This window comes from Silurus aristotelis (assembly GCF_946808225.1).
Source record: "Silurus aristotelis genome assembly, chromosome: 8".
NCBI classification, from domain to species: Eukaryota; Metazoa; Chordata; class Actinopteri; order Siluriformes; family Siluridae; genus Silurus; species Silurus aristotelis.
In genome coordinates this window covers 26,584,761-26,603,107 of record NC_139581.1, presented here as the reverse complement: position 1 = coordinate 26,603,107, position 18,347 = coordinate 26,584,761, and the positions used below count along the sequence as shown (strand labels likewise).

Below are 18,347 nucleotides of genomic sequence, written 5' to 3'. Positions count from 1 at the left end.
TATGGGTCAGCAGCTTCGGGTCACATCGACCATCAGAACGGAAATATCATCTTGATTTTGACTGTGGCATGATTGTTGGTGGGCTGGTTTGAGTATTTGTGTAACCTCTATAATCTTCTGGGATTCTTATGCGCACCAGTCACCAAAGGTTTACACAGAATGGTGCAATGAAGAAAAAATATCTAGTAAGTCATAGGTCTGTGAACACAAACACCTTGTTGATGAGAGACGTGGCCAAAGAATGGGCAATCTAGTTTGAGCTGACAGAAACACGGTAACGCAAATAACCAGTATGTACAATGTGGTGAGAAAATAATCTCAGTTTGCAAACCATGTCAAACCTTGAGGTGGATGAGCTTTACTAGCAGAAGGCCACATCAAGTATTACTTTCATCAGTCAAGAATAGAAATCAGAGTGTGCAGTTGATACATGTTTACCCAAACTGGACAGTTGAAGATTGGGAAAATGTAGCCAGTCTTATGATGCTTGATTTCAGCTGAGGACTGGTAGGGTTAACAGCATTTAGAACTTGTCACCAACTGCATGGATCCACCCATAGACCCACAATGTGTCAACAGTTCAGGTTGTTCAAGGTGGTGTAATGGTTTGGGAAATGTTGTCATAGCAAACTTGAGCCTGTTAATACAAATCAATCACTTCAATGTCACAGCTTATTTGACTATTGTTGCTGACCATTTGCATCCCTTTTATTTTATCCACAATTTATCCATTTTCTAATATTAACATGATAATATACCATATCATAAAGCAATTTTAACATGACAATGTACTATATCATAAAGCAAAAGTAATTTCAGTGAACATGACAATGAGTTCAATGTTCTTTACTGACCTTCCAGTCCCCAGGTCTCAATCCAGCTGCTGGTAGAATGAGAGCTTTGGAGCATCAAAATACACCTGAAATATCTGCAGGAATTTCAGGACATAATCATGTCAACTCAAATCTCAAAGAATTGTTTCCAACGTCTTGTCAAATGAGGCTGTTTTAAAAGTAAAGTGAGGCCTATACTTTTATAAAGAAACTCCGTATCCTACTATATAACCTTTAGAACCTAGGGGGCAAAATGAAGAATTTTTCGTAGATTTATGCTTTTCGCTCTCCTCTTTAGCTCCTGCCAAGATACTTTCTTTTGGAGGTACAGTTACCACTCCATGGATGAAAGAGGTACGACTTCCATGTAGTTCAGTTGGAGAGCCGACTCCCACAATTAAATGGACCAAAGACAGGTGAGTTTTAGTATTAATTCTCATAAGCGATATCTGCCATCATTTCAAAGGCTCTGTCTATATTTCAGTATGAAATCTAATTTTTAACCAATATCATTTTTCACAAATTTCTCTTTTTTTTTATTGTTTATAAAACTTAGCAAATTGCCTTTTGGACAGACATTACTCTGTGCAAGTAACATGGATTCTCAAGAAAACATTATTAATAATAATTGATTTTATAATTTAATATAATAAATAATATAATAATTTCAATGTTTTTCACCCTGGCAGTGAGAATACTGCTATTCCCGTCTCTCAGGATGGCCAGAGAAACATTTTAACAAATGGGACACTGTTGCTGCGATCAGTAAAAGCGGAGGATTCTGGGTACTACACCTGCACAGCCACCAACACACTAGGATTCGATACCATAATTGTGAACCTTCTAGTGCAAGGTAATGTGCAAATTCTACCTACTATACTATAGTATATAGTAGTATGTACTACTGTATATATTAAGTATATATATATGTGTATACAAATACAGTTGTACAGAAGGTGGTAGATTATGAAAGACTATAACATTTGACTGTATTTGTGTGGGGTTTGCCAGTCCCTCCAGATCAGCCACGTTTAACAGTATCCACTACCTCAACCTCCTCTATTACTTTGGCCTGGATCCCTGGAGACAATGGAGGAAGCTCTATCAGAGGTATAACTTCCTTTTTCTCTTCTTTCCCTAATTCAATTATTTTAGATCTTCATACTTTTCTTTCTTAATCACCACTTTCATGTAGCCTTTCTTTTCCTCTCTTTCAGTCTCAGTCTTTCAGTGTGCTTTATTTGATACATGTGGCTTCCTTTGCCCAATCGCCACTGTTATTTTTTAATTATTAACACTTAAATAAATAACACAATTTTTGTTTATTATTTTTGTTATTTTATTTACATCTTTATATATTGCTTTCCCCACTAAGCAGGTAAGGATGTGTGTATATGCCCCACCTTTTCTATTTACCTTTTTGGGTTTCTGTAGCTATGTGTTGGTGTTCACTAAAAAAGGAACTTTTTTTATAATTTCCATCTTCTTTATACAGAGTGGGTGAAAAGTAACTTTTTAATTTATTTATTTATATTTAATGGCTATAGAACTTGGCGACCTTATTTTCATGCAGGATGGTGCACCACCCAATTTTGCTCTTACTGTGCTTGCGTGGTTAAACCAGTATTTTCCATGATGTTGGCTGGGACGACACGGACCTCATGAAAGGCCTCATGGGCCTCAGATATCATTCCATGTGATTTCTTTCCTGTGGGTCTATGCAAAGTAGGAGTGGTACAGGACAAAGCCTCACACACTAGAGAACTTTAGACATGGATTCAAGTGGTTCTCAGCAAAATCCAGAACGACTCCCTTCAGAAGACGTTCATTCCCAGCTGTTTGATGGAACTGGTTGACACCACCAGTTCCTACATTAAAAATTAAAGATTTGCTTTCATTTCCCTATGTAATAAAGTACATGTGCAATTTATTTCAATAAATTTGTATCAGAAATGTGGATTTTATTACCAATTTTTAATGCCTACGTAATTTTCACCCATCCTTTACATTTCTCTGAAGGTTTGGACTAAGCTTCTGTTTTGCCATCTTACTTCTGTTGATGTATCATTGAAAAATTGTTAATTATAAAGATTTGTTTTGTGTGTGTGTGTGTGTGTGTGTGTGTGTGTGTGTGTGTGTGTGTGTGTGTGTGTGTGTGTGTGTGTGTGTGTGTGTGTGTGTGTGTGTGTGTGTGTGTGTGTACCAAAACCAAAATAATGACTGTCCGCTTGGTATACTCGTGGTCTTTGAAATATTTGCACCCTCTAGTGGTAAAAAAGACAACTCTGCCACTACTTTTACGCTTCATAGAAAATTAAGTGAGAAAAAGACTCACGTGCAAGTTGATCGTACTTTTGGCAGGTTTTTTTTTTTTTTTTTGGACTTTATTTTAGCATGTATGATCACATCACTTAAATATATTGACGTGGTGCAAGTAGGTAGTCAAAGTTACACTCAGACTTTATATTTGTGTGTTTGCAGGCTTTGTACTGCAGTACTCTGTGGATAATACAGAAGAGTGGAGAGATGTGTTTATAAGCTCCACTGAGCGCTCTTTTAAGCTGGATAGCCTCCGATGTGGAACCTGGTATAAGGTCAAGCTAGCTGCCAAGAACAGTGTTGGAGCTGGTAGAATAAGTGAAATAATTGAGGCGAAGACTCATGGCAGAGGTAAGAAAGCATATATCTATACTGTATCTCTCTCTCTCTCTCTCTCTCTCTCTCTCTCTCTCTATATATATATATATATATAATAAAATGTAATCCATATAATTTTTCACTGTTGTGATTACAGAGCCACAGTTCAACAAGGACCAGCCCCTATTCACCCATATCAACTCCACCCACGCTCGTCTCAACCTGCAGGGCTGGAGCAGTGGTGGCTGCCCCATCAACGCTGTGCTGCTTGATTTCCGACCCAAAGGAACCTATGCCTGGCAAAGCGTGCGCACTAATGGCACAATCGATGTCTTCCTGGCAGAGTTGCGTGAAGCCACCTGGTACGAGTTGAAGATGAAGGCCTGCAACAGCGCTGGCTGTGGCAACCAGACGTCCCAGTTTGCCACACTAGACTACGATGGCAGTGAGTTGGCCTTTAAGAATAATTTTACAATTAGATATGTGCTAGACAAGAACACAACTTTTAGGGGTGGTCTGCAGGGGTGCATGGATTTAGGTTGTGTGTGTATATGGCCCTGTGGTGAACTGTCATCGCATCATAGGTGTATTCCTCCTTCAACCCCATCCAGTGTTCAAGCCTCAAAATATAAAACAAAGAATAACATAACAATGAGTCCCTTTTTTTAGGTACCATTCCCCCAATCAAATCTGCTCGTGGGGAAGGCGATGATGTAAAGAAGCTATTCTCCATTGGCTGTCCTGTCATTCTACTTACACTGGGCATGGCCCTCCTGTTTATCATTCGAAAGAAACGCAAAGAGAAGAGGCTGAAGAGACTTCGAGGTGAGGAAGAGGGTGATCAAAGGGATAAAGTATAGGTACATGGAAGAAGATGAGAACAGAGTTTATGGGAGCAATAAAGATTAAATCTGAAAATATTTTGATAGCCAGAATACATACCGGAAATATAATACAAATTTTTTTTCTTCAGATGCTAAAAGTTTGGCAGAAATGTTAATCAGGTAAGAATATAGTGCTTCAGTGTAATCATAATCTGTCCGGTCATCTGGATTTACACTTTTTTTGTCTTAGAGTGTATTTATTTAACTTTGTGTGTGTGTGTGTGTGTGTGTGTGTGTGTGTGTGTGTGTGTGTGTGTGTGTGTGTGTGTGTGTGTGTGTGTGTGTGTGTGTGTGTACATTTAACACCTGGAGCAGTAAGAACAATCGCAGTTTTGACACCCCAGTGAAGGGCCCACCCCAAGGGCCACGGCTGCACATAGATATACCACGTGTACAACTGCTCATTGAAGATAAGGAGGGCATCAAGCAAATTGGTCTGTCATTTTACTCTTTCATTTATGTCTGTATATTACAGCTTGCCATATCTTTGCACATGTTTTTGGTTGAATTATCTCTCATCTTACGTATTTCTCTCATTCGTATTTAGGTGAGGACAAAGCTACTATTCCAGTAACAGACACTGAGTTCAGCCAATCAGTAAACCCTCAGAGCTTCTGCACAGGCGTCTCTGTGCATCATCCTGCCCTTATTCAGAACACTGGCCCCTTAATTGACATGTCTGATATCAGACCAGGAACCAGTAAGTTAATTTTTACCCAATATACCTAATGTAAATGCAAATTTCATAGTTATTGTAAAACAGGCTTTATTTTCAACATTTCCCCATTCCTTCGTCAATTAGATCCAGTGTCAAGGAAGAGTGTAAAGTCAGCTCACAGTACAAGGAACCGTTACTCAAGCCAGTGGACCTTGACAAAGTGCCAGGCATCCACACCTGCACGCACCCTGACCTCTGACTGGCGTACCGTTGGCTCCCAGCATGGTATTACTGTAACAGAGAGTGACAGTTATAGTGCAAGTCTGTCACAGGACACAGGTAGCAACCAAATAGCAACTATAGATTTATTCAGTCAGGAAGAAAGTTTATTTGAAATGATTTAACAAATTTAGTTTGTTTTCTTGTAAAAATGTAGAAGGTAACATTTAATTTATCGTTGTATGATAAAATTATTTATGTGCAGTAACAGTCAAAAGTTTAAACACACCTTCTTTTTCAGTGGTTTTCTTTATAATATTTTCAACATTGATCTTTAATAGTGAAGACATTCAACCTATGAAAGAACACATGGAATTTTGCCCCAGAATTTGTTTTATATTTTCGATTCTTCAAAGTAGCTGCCTTTTGCTTTAATGAAAGCTTTGCAAACTCTTGGCATTATCTCAAACAGCCTCATGACACAACTCATAGAGGTGTGTTTGTGGTCATTGTCCTGTTGGAAAACAAGTTATGGTCTCACTAAGAGTAAACCAGGTGAGATGGCATGTCGCTGCAAAATGCTGTGGTAGCCATTTATGTGCCACAAATTCTGACTACATTACCAACAGTGCAAAGCACCCCCACAACATCACACCTAAAAAACATAAAAGCATCTCTTATTTCTTTGCTTCAATTAAAAAATGACATGCTGACTAACACATTCTTCTCTGAACAGTAGATGTTGAAATATGCTTGCCTCATGAACTCTGAGAAGCTTTTATGTAAATCAGCAGTTCCTAAGGCTGGTCATTCTAAATAAACGTATCCTCTGCAGCCAAGGAAGCACTTGGTCTTTTTTAATGTCATATATATGAATATAACATAAAATAAAATCTGGAGTGAGTTAGATGAAGTGGTAGAAGGGGTACCTAGGAATGAAAGATTGCTGATTGGGGCAGATTTAAAAAGGCATGTAGGTGAAGGAAACAGAGCTGATGAGGAGGTGATGGGTAGGTATGGTTTTAAGGAGAGGAATTTGGAAGGGCAGATGGTGGTAGATTTTGCTAAAAGGATGGAAATGGCAGTGGTGAACAATTATTTTAAGAAGAAGGAGGATCATAGGGTGACGTATAAGAGTGGAGGAAGGTGCACACAGGTGGACTATGCTCTATTTAGGAGATGCAAACTGAAGGAGATTGGAGACTGTAAGGTGTTGGCAGGGGACAGTGTAGCTAGACAACATCGGATGGTGGTCTGTAGGATGGTTTTGGAGGCGAAGAAGAAGATGAGGACAGTGAGGACTGAAAGAAGCATAAGATGGTGGAAACTGAAGGAGGAAGAGTGTAGTATGAGATTCAGGGAAGAGGTCAGACAGGGGCTCGGTGGTGGTAAGAAGGTGCTGGATGATTGGGCAACTACTGCAGGAGTGATGAGGGAGACAGCTAGAAAAGTACTTGGTGTGACATCTGGAAATAGAAAGGAAGACAAAGAGACGTGGTGGTGGAATCAGGAAGTGCAGGAGAGCATAAGGAGAAAGAGGTTAACAAAACAGAATTGGGATTGATAGGGTGTTGAGAAAAGTAGGCAGGAGTACAAGGAAATGTGGCAGCTGGTGAAGAGGGATGTGGCGAAAGCCAAGGAAAAGGCATATGAGGAGCTGTATGTGAAGTTGGAAACTAAGGAGGGAGAAAAGGATTTGTACCGATTGGCCAGGCCGAGGCACCGAGCTGGGAAGGATGTGCTGCAAGTTAGAGCAATAAAGGATGGAGAGGAAAATGTTGACTAGTGAGGAGAGTGTGTTGAGAAGATGGAGGGAGTATTTTTAACAGCAGCTGATGAACAAGGAAAATGAGAGAGAGAAGGTGTGGAGATTGTATGAGGAAGTCTGGTGTGTCAGAGAAGTATGTGAGTGTGGTGCAGGACATGTTTGAGGACAGTGTGGCAGCAGTGAAGTGTGCAGTAGGAACAACAGACTGGTTTAAGGTAAAGGTTGGACTGCATCATGGATCGGCTCTGAGCCCTTTCCTGTTTGCAGTGGTGATAGACAGGTTGACGGACGAGGTCAGACAGGAGTCTCCATGGACTATGATGTTTGCGGATGATATTGTTATTTGTGGTGAGAGTGGGGAGCAGGTTGAGAAGAGCCTGGATTGGTGGAGGTACGCACTGGAGAGAAGTGGAATGAAAGTCAGTAGGAGTAAGACAGAGTACATGTGTGTGAATGAGAGGGAGGGCAGTGGAGTGGTGCGGTTGCAGGGAGAAGAGGTGGAGAAGGTGGAGGAGTTCAGGTACCAGGGGTCAACAGTGCAAAGTAATGAAGAGTGTGTTAGGGAAGTGAAGAAAAGAGTGCAGGCAGGGTGGAGTGGGTGGAGAAGAGTGACAGGAGTGATTTGTGATAGAAGAGTATCTGCAAAAATGAAAGGGAAAGCTGCGATGTTGTATGGTTTAGAGACAGTGGCATTGAGTAAAAGACAGGAGGTGGAGCTGGAGGTAGCAGAGCTGAAGATGTTGAGATTTTTGTTGGGAGTGACGACGATGGACAGAATTAAAAATGAGTTTATTAGAGGGACAGAGCATGTAGGACGTTTTGGTGACAAGGTGAGGGAGGTGTGATTGAGATGGTTTGGACATGTGCAGAGGAGGGACATGGGGTATATTAGTAGGAGAATGCTGAGGATGGAGCCACCAGGAAGGAGGAAAAGAGGAAGACCAAGGAGGAGGTTTATGGATGTGGTGGGGAAAGACATGCAGGTAGTTGGGTTGAAAGAGGCAGATGTAGAGGACAGAGGGGTATGGAGAAGGATGATCCGCTGTGGCGCTCGCTGATGGGAAAAGCCGAAAGAAGAAGAAGAAGAAGAAGAAGAAGAAGAAGAAGAAGAAGAAGAAGAAGATATGAATATAACATAAAATAATAATAAATAAATAAATAAATAAATAAAAAAAACAAGTGGTGTCCAAACTTTTGACTGATACTGTACATATGTAATTTAATATCAAATAGCACTGTTACACTTTTCTTAAATCTGTTTGTTTTTATTATGTATTTAAAATGCATATTTTATTTGCATACGCATTTGCATATTTATTTAAAATAATTTAACTATTTTTTATCTTCATTTTAATCATAGGTTTATTTGACAGTAACATAATTATAAAAGAATGAGTACATTTATTTTTTGAGTCTTCTGTCTACTGATTTCACTATAAATATTCTTTATACTTACTGGTAGTTATTTGCTTTATACCTTTTTAGCCTTTTTTCTTCAGTGCAAAATTGAAGAAACTAAATTTCAACACCAAACTGGCAGAGCAGTCATTTTTGCTATACACATATTTTAATATTTCAAACTTTATGCTAGAAGCTAATTTGATCTTTTTTTACCCTCCAGAATTAATAATCCAACTGTTAATCATTATTTGTCTTTTTCCTGGCAACTCTTCATTATGTCTCAGACAAGGGCCGTAACAGCATGGTTTCAACAGAAAGCGCTTCCTCTACGTATGAGGAACTGGCTCGTGCTTACGAGCACGCAAAACTAGAAGAGCACTTGCAGCATGCTAAGTTTGAGATCACAGAGTGCTTCATTTCAGACAGTTCTTCTGACCAGATGACCACAGGTACCAATGAAAATGCTGATAGCATGACATCAATGAGCACACCATCTGAGCCAGGCATTTGCCGCTTCACGGCATCTCCACCAAAACCACAAGACTATGATCGTGGCAAGAATGTAGCGGTGCCAATCCCACACCGTGCGAACAAGAGTAAGTTCCTTCTGAAGTTTATCACTACATTTATATTTGCCTGTTCTCTGAAAATATTACTAGTAGAGAAGGAAGAAGCATAGTTTGTTCATATAGTGTTTTCAAGCTTTAAACAGTTGTGTTAATTAGGTGAAAAATTTGAAGTATTCATGTACATTCGAGTAATAATTTTAAAAAAAAGGCTTTCCACTGCAAAGAGATTGTAGTTTGAAGGGATGCTATTAACTAATGCTTTATACTTTTGACTTTCTCTCTGCACAGGTGAGTACTGTAATCTTCCCCTTTATATGAAGACAGAGCCATTCTTCCGCAAACAAGCTGAGCTGCATGACCCATGCCCAGTGGTGCCACCACGTGAAGCTTCTATTCGAAGTTTGGCGGCTCGTGCCTACCATACACAAGGCCGCCACATGACATTAGACCCATCCAAACAACAGGCTCTGACGCTCAGCCATGGTGGCTTAAGTAGCCTAACCAGCTCAGGAGCATCAGGGCCAGCCTCCAGCACCACCACAGGTGGCTCCAGCATCAGTTCGGGCACATCCACATTGCCCCAGAGGACTCTTACTATGCCCAGCTCCTCCTCCACCTCCTCAGCTGGCCAAAGCACCGGAGCTGCTGGAGCCGCCGCTGGTGCTGTGGCCAGTTCTTCTTCCACAGGGGGAGGTGGTGTGAGCAGCAGCTCCAAGGTTGGTGGTTCAAGAGACTCTCTTCTTGAGAGCAGCTCATCTGGATTGGGCAGACTGCAGAAGCAGAGTGCTGGGGCATATTCAAAGTCCTACACACTAGTGTAGGTGCAGTTCTCAATTATACACATAAAAAACATATTAATTGCATACATTGAGATACATGCACAAGGTGGTAAATGAACTGTGCACTGTCTGGACTTATCCACCACAGGAGTCTCTTTCTTACTCTCCATTTTCTCCCTTCTCCTAGTTCCACCCTAATCTATTTTTTTTCTATTAGTTCCTTCCCCCTTCTTTGACACTTAATATATTTTTTCTTTGGCCATTTGTCTTCAATTTTACTATGCCAAACCCATATATTTTCTTTTAATCTTTTGTTCATTTGATTACTTTTTCGACTGAAGACACATTGGACCTTATGCACAAATTACATTTTATGTGCACTTGTTAATTTGACTACCCGAGTGTAGGAAAAAAATCAATGGTTATAAATTATATATTGTTTCACACTTATATGTCTAGATGTTTTAAGGAGATAAATATGTTTCTTTTTATGTCTCTTGCAAAAGAATAAGCATATTACGATGTGTTATGCTTATGCATAAAAGAAAAGCAGGCTTGGTGTCTTTTTTCCCTTCCTAGTCAGGCTGGTCTGGACAAGTCCGTGATTGTGGCGTATGCTGATAACAAAGTTAAGTATTTGGATTTTTTTTTTTCATACAGCTAATAAACATAAAGCTAAAAAAAGTGTTAATTACTATTTTAAAAACAAACCTGGAGCCATTTCACGGAGGATGGATTCCCCCACCCCATTATTTATTTATTTATTTATTTATTTTACATTTCTAGACTTTTCTCAGGCCTTCGCATGTGGGTCTGTCTGAGTGTGCATGTGTGTTTATATATGTAAGTATATATGTACACATGTTTAGGCACACACCATCAGAAGGCTCAAACATTTGGGTTGGATCTTTGGGAAAAAAAGAAAGAAAACAGGGGTGTAAAGTTTTTTCCCTGTATTCTGCTTTGCATCAGAATTAAGTTATAGCACTTACTATCAAAAGGTTGACAGAGCTACCATACAGGAAAATTTATTAAGATTTGCAGTGCTCATTTATGTCCAGAGTTAATAGGGGGTTTTTTTGTTTGTTTTTTTGTCCCACCTGTTTCCCAACACTATGTATTTCTTAATTATGACTATGTAAGAATTGCTTCTATTTTAATGTGTTTTCTGTGCTTGATTCACACTCCACCTTAAATATCTCACAGCTTTTTATGAATGGACAGAGCATAGGAGTGTCAAGAATTGAAGAATGGGGGTTCAGAAATAGTGAGAATGGAACGATATCTACTGGTACGAATGAGTATTTCTGCAGTTAGTACTTTTTTGTTACACCACCAGAGGGCAGTATTGGCCGATGTCTGCAGTTATACACTATTGTTAGTGTAGAGATGAATGCAGTGAAGAGTAGAGGAAAACTGTAAAGAAATAAGTGGCAATGTTTCTGTCTGTCTTATTATTTAAATACCAACCAAACAATGCACATGTTTCTCACTGCACAAGATTAAATGAACCAATATAAAAAAATATATATATATTAACTAACTAATTAACAAGCATTAGCTGATAGGCATGTGGAGCTGAAAATGTTCTAGTAAATGTACTGGTTCATTTACTGGTTCAAAATACAGCAGTTGAATTACCAAGTGCATGCAAAACACAATCTACATTCTAATTGTTAAAGAAAAAATGTAATAACCATATAAATAATTAGTTTTAACACATTTTGTGCATTAGATCCAGCATTAATTCTTTTTTTTTTTTTTTTTTTTTTTTAATTGGATCAAATACATAAATAGCAGTTTTACAGCTCTGCCCTCAGTTTGCACCCCACTGTCAGTTTAGTAGCTCACACATACAAAAATTATTTCCTGGAACCAAAAATACACCTTATGTCCAGTTCAACTATCTGCAGATGGGTCAGTTCAGGGTCAAATCGTGTTCCCACTGCAATTTTAACTGTTGTGTTGTCATCTGGCTACATTAACCACAATAAGGGACAAAAATATCTTTAGTTTCATGGTCTCCTTCCCTTTTTTGCTACTGAGTCCCAAAGACAATGTTCAAAATGTTAATGTTCAAAATTTCAATTCTAGAAAACTATTTACTGACATCAATAGACAGAACATTACATCAGGGCTTCTGCAATATAGAAATGAAAAATTAAAATATATTACAATGTTTTTTCTCAAAATATCTATCTATCTATCTATCTATCTATCTATCTATCTATCTATCTATCTATCTATATATATATATATATATATATATATATATATATAGACAGAATATATATTATATATTATAGTGAATTATATATATATATATATATATATATATATATATATATATAGAGAGAGAGAGAGAGAGAGAGAGAGAGAGAGAGAGAGAGAGAGAGAGATAGAAATATAGATATATAGATATAGATATAAATATTTAGATATATATTTCTATTTAAATATAAAGTGAATATATAATTGAATGGAACAGAAATATGTCATATCTAGTTGGATAAAGAAGTAATTATATATATATATATATTACACGTCAAATGTTTAGACACACCTTCTCCTGTGACTTTTTCTTTATTTTATTCTTTTCAACATTGTACATTGATACTAAAAAACATCCAGACTATAAAAGGACATGCTTGGAATTATGTAGAAACATAACAATGTTAAATAACCCAGAATTCATTTTATCTTTTCGATTCTTCAAAGTATCCACCATTTCTCTGATGAAAGCTTTTCAACACTCTTGGCATTCTCTCTGTCAATCTCATGAGACAGTCACCAGGTCTAGTTTTTCAACAATCTTGGGGAGTTCCCAGAGGTGTTAAATACTTGTTGGCTGCTTTTCCTTTACTCTCCAGTCCAACTCATCCCAAACCATCTCAAGAGGGTTTAGAGCAGGTGATTGTGGAGACCAGGTCATCTGATGGAGCACTCCATCACTCCCCTTCTTGAACAAATAGCTTTTACATAACCTAGAGGTGTGTTTGGGGTCATTATGGTCCCACTAAGTGCATACCGGATGGGATGGCATGTCGCTGAAAAATGGTGTAGTAGCCATGCTGGTTATGTGTGCTCTAAATCGCCACACCATCACACCTCCTCTTCCATGCTTCACAGTGTGTAACACACATTCAGAAACTATCCGTTCACCCTCTGTACATCTAACAAAGACAATGCAGTTAAAACTAAAAATCCAAAACCAAAACATTTAGACTCATCAGACCAATGGACACTTTTCCACTCATCTAATGTCCATTCCTTGTGATTCATTTGCCAATATAGTCTCTTCTGCTTTTTGTTCTTCCAAAGTAATGGTTTCTTTGCTGCAATTCAGCTATGATGGCCTGACTCAACACAGTCTCCCAAGAACATTGGATGTTGAAATATGTCTGCTACTTAAACACTGAGAAGCTTTTATTTAAATGGTGGTTTCTAAAGCTGGACAAACAAACTTGTCCTCTGAAGCAGAGGTAGGTATTGATCATTTGGGCTGTTGACTCTGTATTCACCATTTCCTCTGCAGAAGACAACTTATGGTCTAAAGCACATTAAGAAGACAAGAAATGTCACAAATTCACTCTTGAATGAAAACACCTGTGAATTGAAAACCATTCCAGACCTTTTTTAAAAATGCCATGGGATTGGCAAGTTTTTATTAAAGCTAAATTTAGCTTACTTGGACAATCTAAAATATAGAACATATTTTTTTTTTTTTACTACATAATTCCAGACATCTTATTTCATAGTTCAGATGTCTTCAATATTAGTGTACAATGTTAAAAATAATAAAAAGAATATAACTGAAGGAGGTGTGTCCAAACTTTTGACTGATATATATACATATACATAATACATGTGTGTGTGTGTGTGTGTGTGTGTGTGTATGTATGTGTATATATATATATATATATATATATATATATATATATATATATATATATATATATATATATATATAATATATAAGATCTGAAGACAATCGCTTACTTCGAGGAGCAGCAGAAAAAAAGAAGAGATAAATACGTAACAAATGTTACACGGAGACACATGCTCATGTTTAATAAATAGGTGAGGGGTGAATTCAAAGTTACTTGTGATTAGAAGCGCCAATGCTGCTCAGAACGTTTGCTATTCAGGAATGAGTATGAAAGGGAGCAGCAATTATCCAGAATAATATAGAATCAAAAATCAAATCTACAGACCAATATTTTGTAAAATGTATAGCTGCATTACTATGGCAATATGCTTCAGACTACATATTAGACTGTACATTTGATTTTGATTCCACATAATACATTGGGTTTTTTTATTTTTTTTATTGTCACAACTGTGTCTTTAAGGCCAGTGATAGTATTACTAACAGACATGATTGCACATAATTTAATATACTTAAAAACTACACCTCTAACATTAGTTTGGTGAGTACTTTTGATGTAGTCACAAGAAAACATCTTCAGAGCTCTATGTACTCTATAAATGATCATTATTGCTGCCTTTCAACACTTGATCAGTGTTTATAGTATTAGAAATTAATATGTTAACTTGTGTTTCAGTAATCATCCTTATTGAAAAAATTAATCCAGATTGGAAAAATAATGTAATGTTTTAAGTATGACCAAGAATTACACTTAAATTTGTAACCATTAATTTGATTAAGTCAAGCAACATTAGTAATCTGATAAAACACACACACAACTACACACACACACACATTATGTGGTCCACACTCTAGCTGGTAAATGGATATGAAAGTAGAATGAAGGTAAAAATCATACTTTAAAAGTACAGCATATGTGAGATACTAGGCTGATGGAACTGATGTAAACAGAAAGCAATTCAAAATTGTTGAATAAGAAATCTTAATGAAATTAGCAATTATATTACAATCAAACAATTGCTGTTTGAGCAATGTTGAACCCCAGGTTTGCCCGAAAGGTGTGTACACTGTTTTTATACTCCAATCTAACCACAGAATAAAGGTGTGGTGGCCTGGGAAAAGCCAACATCAAAAAATAATGAACAAAGAATTTTTGTTTCTCTATGAAAATAGTTATATAATTAATAATAATACCCATTGAATTATTTCAGTTTAGTCTACTTTGTAATTTTGCTTTGACAGTCTGCCTAAAAAAGACCATATTGGTTGTACCTTATAGTTTAGGGGCCAATTAAACAAGAACAGTAGCTAACAACAGTCTCTCTGAAGACTAGTTACAGTGATTTGAATAGTTATGCTCCACAAGAAAGGTCATCTAATAAAATTGACTTAAAAGTCTTTTTGTTATAATGAAAATTGTCAATTTGCCCTGTGCCTTTGCATCATTATCATACCAGAGAATTTGCTTACACACAATGTACAGTTGACAAAATGCAAAGTTTGAAAATGTTTATATAATCAAAAAGATATTAATAAAAAAGGCATAATCAAAGACAACATAGTTGGTAATGTCAGGTTGTTATTTGTTAATAAATATTTTCTCATTGATGTAAACAGAGATCAGTTAAAAGAAGTAATAAGTTTTTGTGCTTAAATGCTTTGGTGCATGTTGCTGGCATATTTTCTTATTCTTCGTTTTTATTCTTATTATACGCATATGATTCTTTTTAAGATACACAGTACCTGTAGATAAAACCATGAATTTGGAATTGTATATTTAAATACAATTTTCTCTTTTATATCTATTGGGGGTAACCAAAATTAAAATACTAGCACTAGTGCCAAAACTATTTAAACATTTATATGATATAACAATATGTAATATAACATTTCCTAATTTGACAACATGAAAGGTTTTCCCAGGCTGCCACACAATGAGTTAAATTCAGCATAAAGTGTTCCTCTAAATGTTACACAAATTCCACACAGGTATATGAAGATCTCACACAGGTATATGAAGATCACATTAAAATTGTGCTAATATCTCTGTGGTTTACACACTTTTTTTTTTTACTTACTGTCTAACTAATTTGGAAATACTCTCACATTAGGTTTTCATTTGAATATTTTTGGTCTTCTGTTTGCTTTGTCTTTTTTTCTTCATGTGATTGCTTTTGTTAAGAAATGCAGTTGTAATGCAGTGGGGAAGGCCTGTTTAGCCAGTTAAAATCAGGGATCCTGTAGTTTCCAGCAATCACATGAAAAGCAGTGTTGATATTGGGTGGAGTCAGGACTCAATCCCCATCCACCCTGTTTGGATAACTTTCACAACCAATCAGATCTCCTGTTTTAACCGGGCCCCTTCTGTCAGTCATTTTCTGCAAATAATGATTCTTGTATATAAGAAAGTGTTTTGTATAAATAACTACTATTTTCGACATCTCCAGAAAAAAAAATAAATAAAATAAAATAAAAACAGGGCACAATTGAAAAAAAAAAAATCTGTTTAAAGATCTAACTTTAAGTGTTAGGGGATTGAAAATAATGAAACATATAAAATGTAATAAAAATAGTTAAACATTATTTTTTGTTTTTAGGGGTGTGTGTGTGTGTGCGTGTGTGTGTGTGTATATATACACACACACATATTAGCGTGTATATGCGTGTGTGTGTGTGTGTGTGTGTGTGTGTACACACACACATGCATATTAGTGTGTATATGCGTGTGTGTGTGTGTGTGTGTGTGTGTGTGTGTGTGTGTGTGTGTGTGTGTGTGTGCGTGTGCGTGCAAACACATACATAGAGGCACTGTCTGAACAAGGTTTCAATGGTTTTATTAATTCTTTACCTGTTTTTTTTTTTTTTTTTTTTAAGTAGGTTTTTTTTTTATATTTGGCTATCTTGAAGAAAATGGTATTGCATGCACTGAACAGTTTTCTGAATATAAAATGATATGGAAAAAGGAAGTGAAAATAATTAAAAGAAAATGTTTGGATTTATTTTTATCTGTTTGTTTGTTTGTTTTTTAACTGAAGATAGGATTCCTAAAAACTTAATGGGAAAAATGCTTCACTTTCCAATTGCTTGTGTTTAACTGTACAGTTTTTTTTTCTATAAATCAAAACAAAACAGAAAAGTACTCCAACACCTGGGCAATAAAACTATCTTTCTATGACTTTGTCTGTTTTGCCTTCTGTTAATATAGTGTCAATAATATTCTGGTTACGAACATATAGTGTTCACAAAGCTTAAGTGGCATACGGCCTACAAAGTGGAAAAATTTGAAGGGGCAGCCACCCATGCTTTTCAGTTTATAAAGTAGTGCAGAACAAACAAATCTCCTATCAGGTTTTAAAAGCCTTTTGCTGTAGGGAACTTTTGTTCCATGCAGCTTATTATAATCCACTGGGTGGGCATTTACTCCAAAATAAAACATTAAACCACTAAATGATTCATTTTAATTGGCCAGGCTTAAAAGTGATATTCATAGGCAGTGTGCAGCATGTCACTGGTTGCCCCCCAAGAGCAGTATTGCAGCGGTGCAAAGTGCATATAAGGATGTTACTTTTTGTTAGTCCTGGTAGATATGCAATGTAATACCCATAAATAATACTCGCAAATACTTGGAGATTGTAAATAATACTTTAAAACTTGTAAATAATACTTTACAATCTCCTTAAAACATGGGAAGATGCACTGCCAGTGGCTCTGGCTATGGTTCCTGAGAAGAAGGAGCTTGGATGAAAAATGTGCAGCCCAAATCTCAAAGTCTCTTTTGGAGACAACCACCAACTCAGAAAGCACAGGTTGGCAGGTTGCAAAGAGAATTTACATTAGGAATCCTCCAGGTGTGTTTTTCCTCCAGATATGTGGTTTAGGGTGAAGTCAGTACTATGCTTGGCTAATTGAAGAGTTCTACAGTGATCGAATACCAGTGGTCTTGGTGGGCAACAGGTCAGGCTGTTTTTATAAGGATTTTTGTAGTCAGCACAGTGTTTACATACAGTATGATTTATATGTGATGCACTGACTGATTGCTCAATAAGCTAGGTGCAACTCATTTATTTGACAATTCAATTAAATGTATTTGTACAGCACATTTGAAAATAGTCATTGACAAGCCAAGCAGAAAGTACAGCATCTGGGCTTCCACTTAGGTTACCAACAGGTGCTTTCCCCAAATTGATAAAGCAGTAGCAGGGGGTTATACCTATTTCTTCAAATGCCACCCAGCCCACCTGACCAAAATGGAGCACCTGATCCCCTCCAATGGTCAGAGTCATGTGAGCAAACATTCTGCCAGGTAAAAGCAGTTTTGTTTGTGTCCATTGTTTAATGTGCCTAATCTCTCCCTCTTTTTCTACCAATTGGCTCATCAATCAAAGGGCCATTTTGTTCCAGCTGATAAAAGAAAAGGAGCAATCAGGCTGTACTACAGCTGGAAGCTCTCAATGACAAAGGACCAAAAACAACACTATCGAAAATGAGTGTTTGATGGCTCAAAATAGGCCCCACTCTAATGTGTCCACAGCATTAAGGATGGCAACACTTTTACTTTAAGCATTCAACTTTGAGGTGGTCCAAAGACCAAATGCATAGATGGTGGTGGCAGATTGACACTTTTGCTAGTGTGGTAAGTCACCTGCACTGACATTTCCTGCACATTTAGATAAATACATACATTATAATATTTTCAGATAAAACAAAGCC

General features: G+C 37.1%; 1 protein-coding gene across 2 annotated transcripts in view; it reads left to right on the top strand.

The window, feature by feature from the left end:
* The window catches only part of dscaml1 (Down syndrome cell adhesion molecule like 1), a 120,249-nt gene extending 108,340 nt beyond the window's left edge, over positions 1-11,909 (top strand). Inside the window, exons 22-33 of one of the 2 annotated variants that reach the window (XM_083548831.1) lie at positions 1,132-1,249; positions 1,523-1,686; positions 1,845-1,943; positions 3,315-3,503; positions 3,628-3,915; positions 4,140-4,295; positions 4,444-4,474; positions 4,670-4,788; positions 4,902-5,054; positions 5,157-5,351; positions 8,685-8,996; positions 9,258-11,909. In XM_083548831.1, the coding sequence (XP_083404957.1) occupies positions 1,132-1,249; positions 1,523-1,686; positions 1,845-1,943; positions 3,315-3,503; positions 3,628-3,915; positions 4,140-4,295; positions 4,444-4,474; positions 4,670-4,788; positions 4,902-5,054; positions 5,157-5,351; positions 8,685-8,996; positions 9,258-9,790 (2,357 nt within the window). In that variant the 3' untranslated portion in view covers positions 9,791-11,909. Of the gene's footprint in view, positions 1-1,131; positions 1,250-1,522; positions 1,687-1,844; positions 1,944-3,314; positions 3,504-3,627; positions 3,916-4,139; positions 4,296-4,443; positions 4,475-4,666; positions 4,789-4,901; positions 5,055-5,156; positions 5,352-8,684; positions 8,997-9,257 lie in introns of both variants that reach the window. The other variant, XM_083548830.1, reaches the window with a different exon arrangement.
* Positions 11,910-18,347: the final 6,438 nt, after the last annotated feature.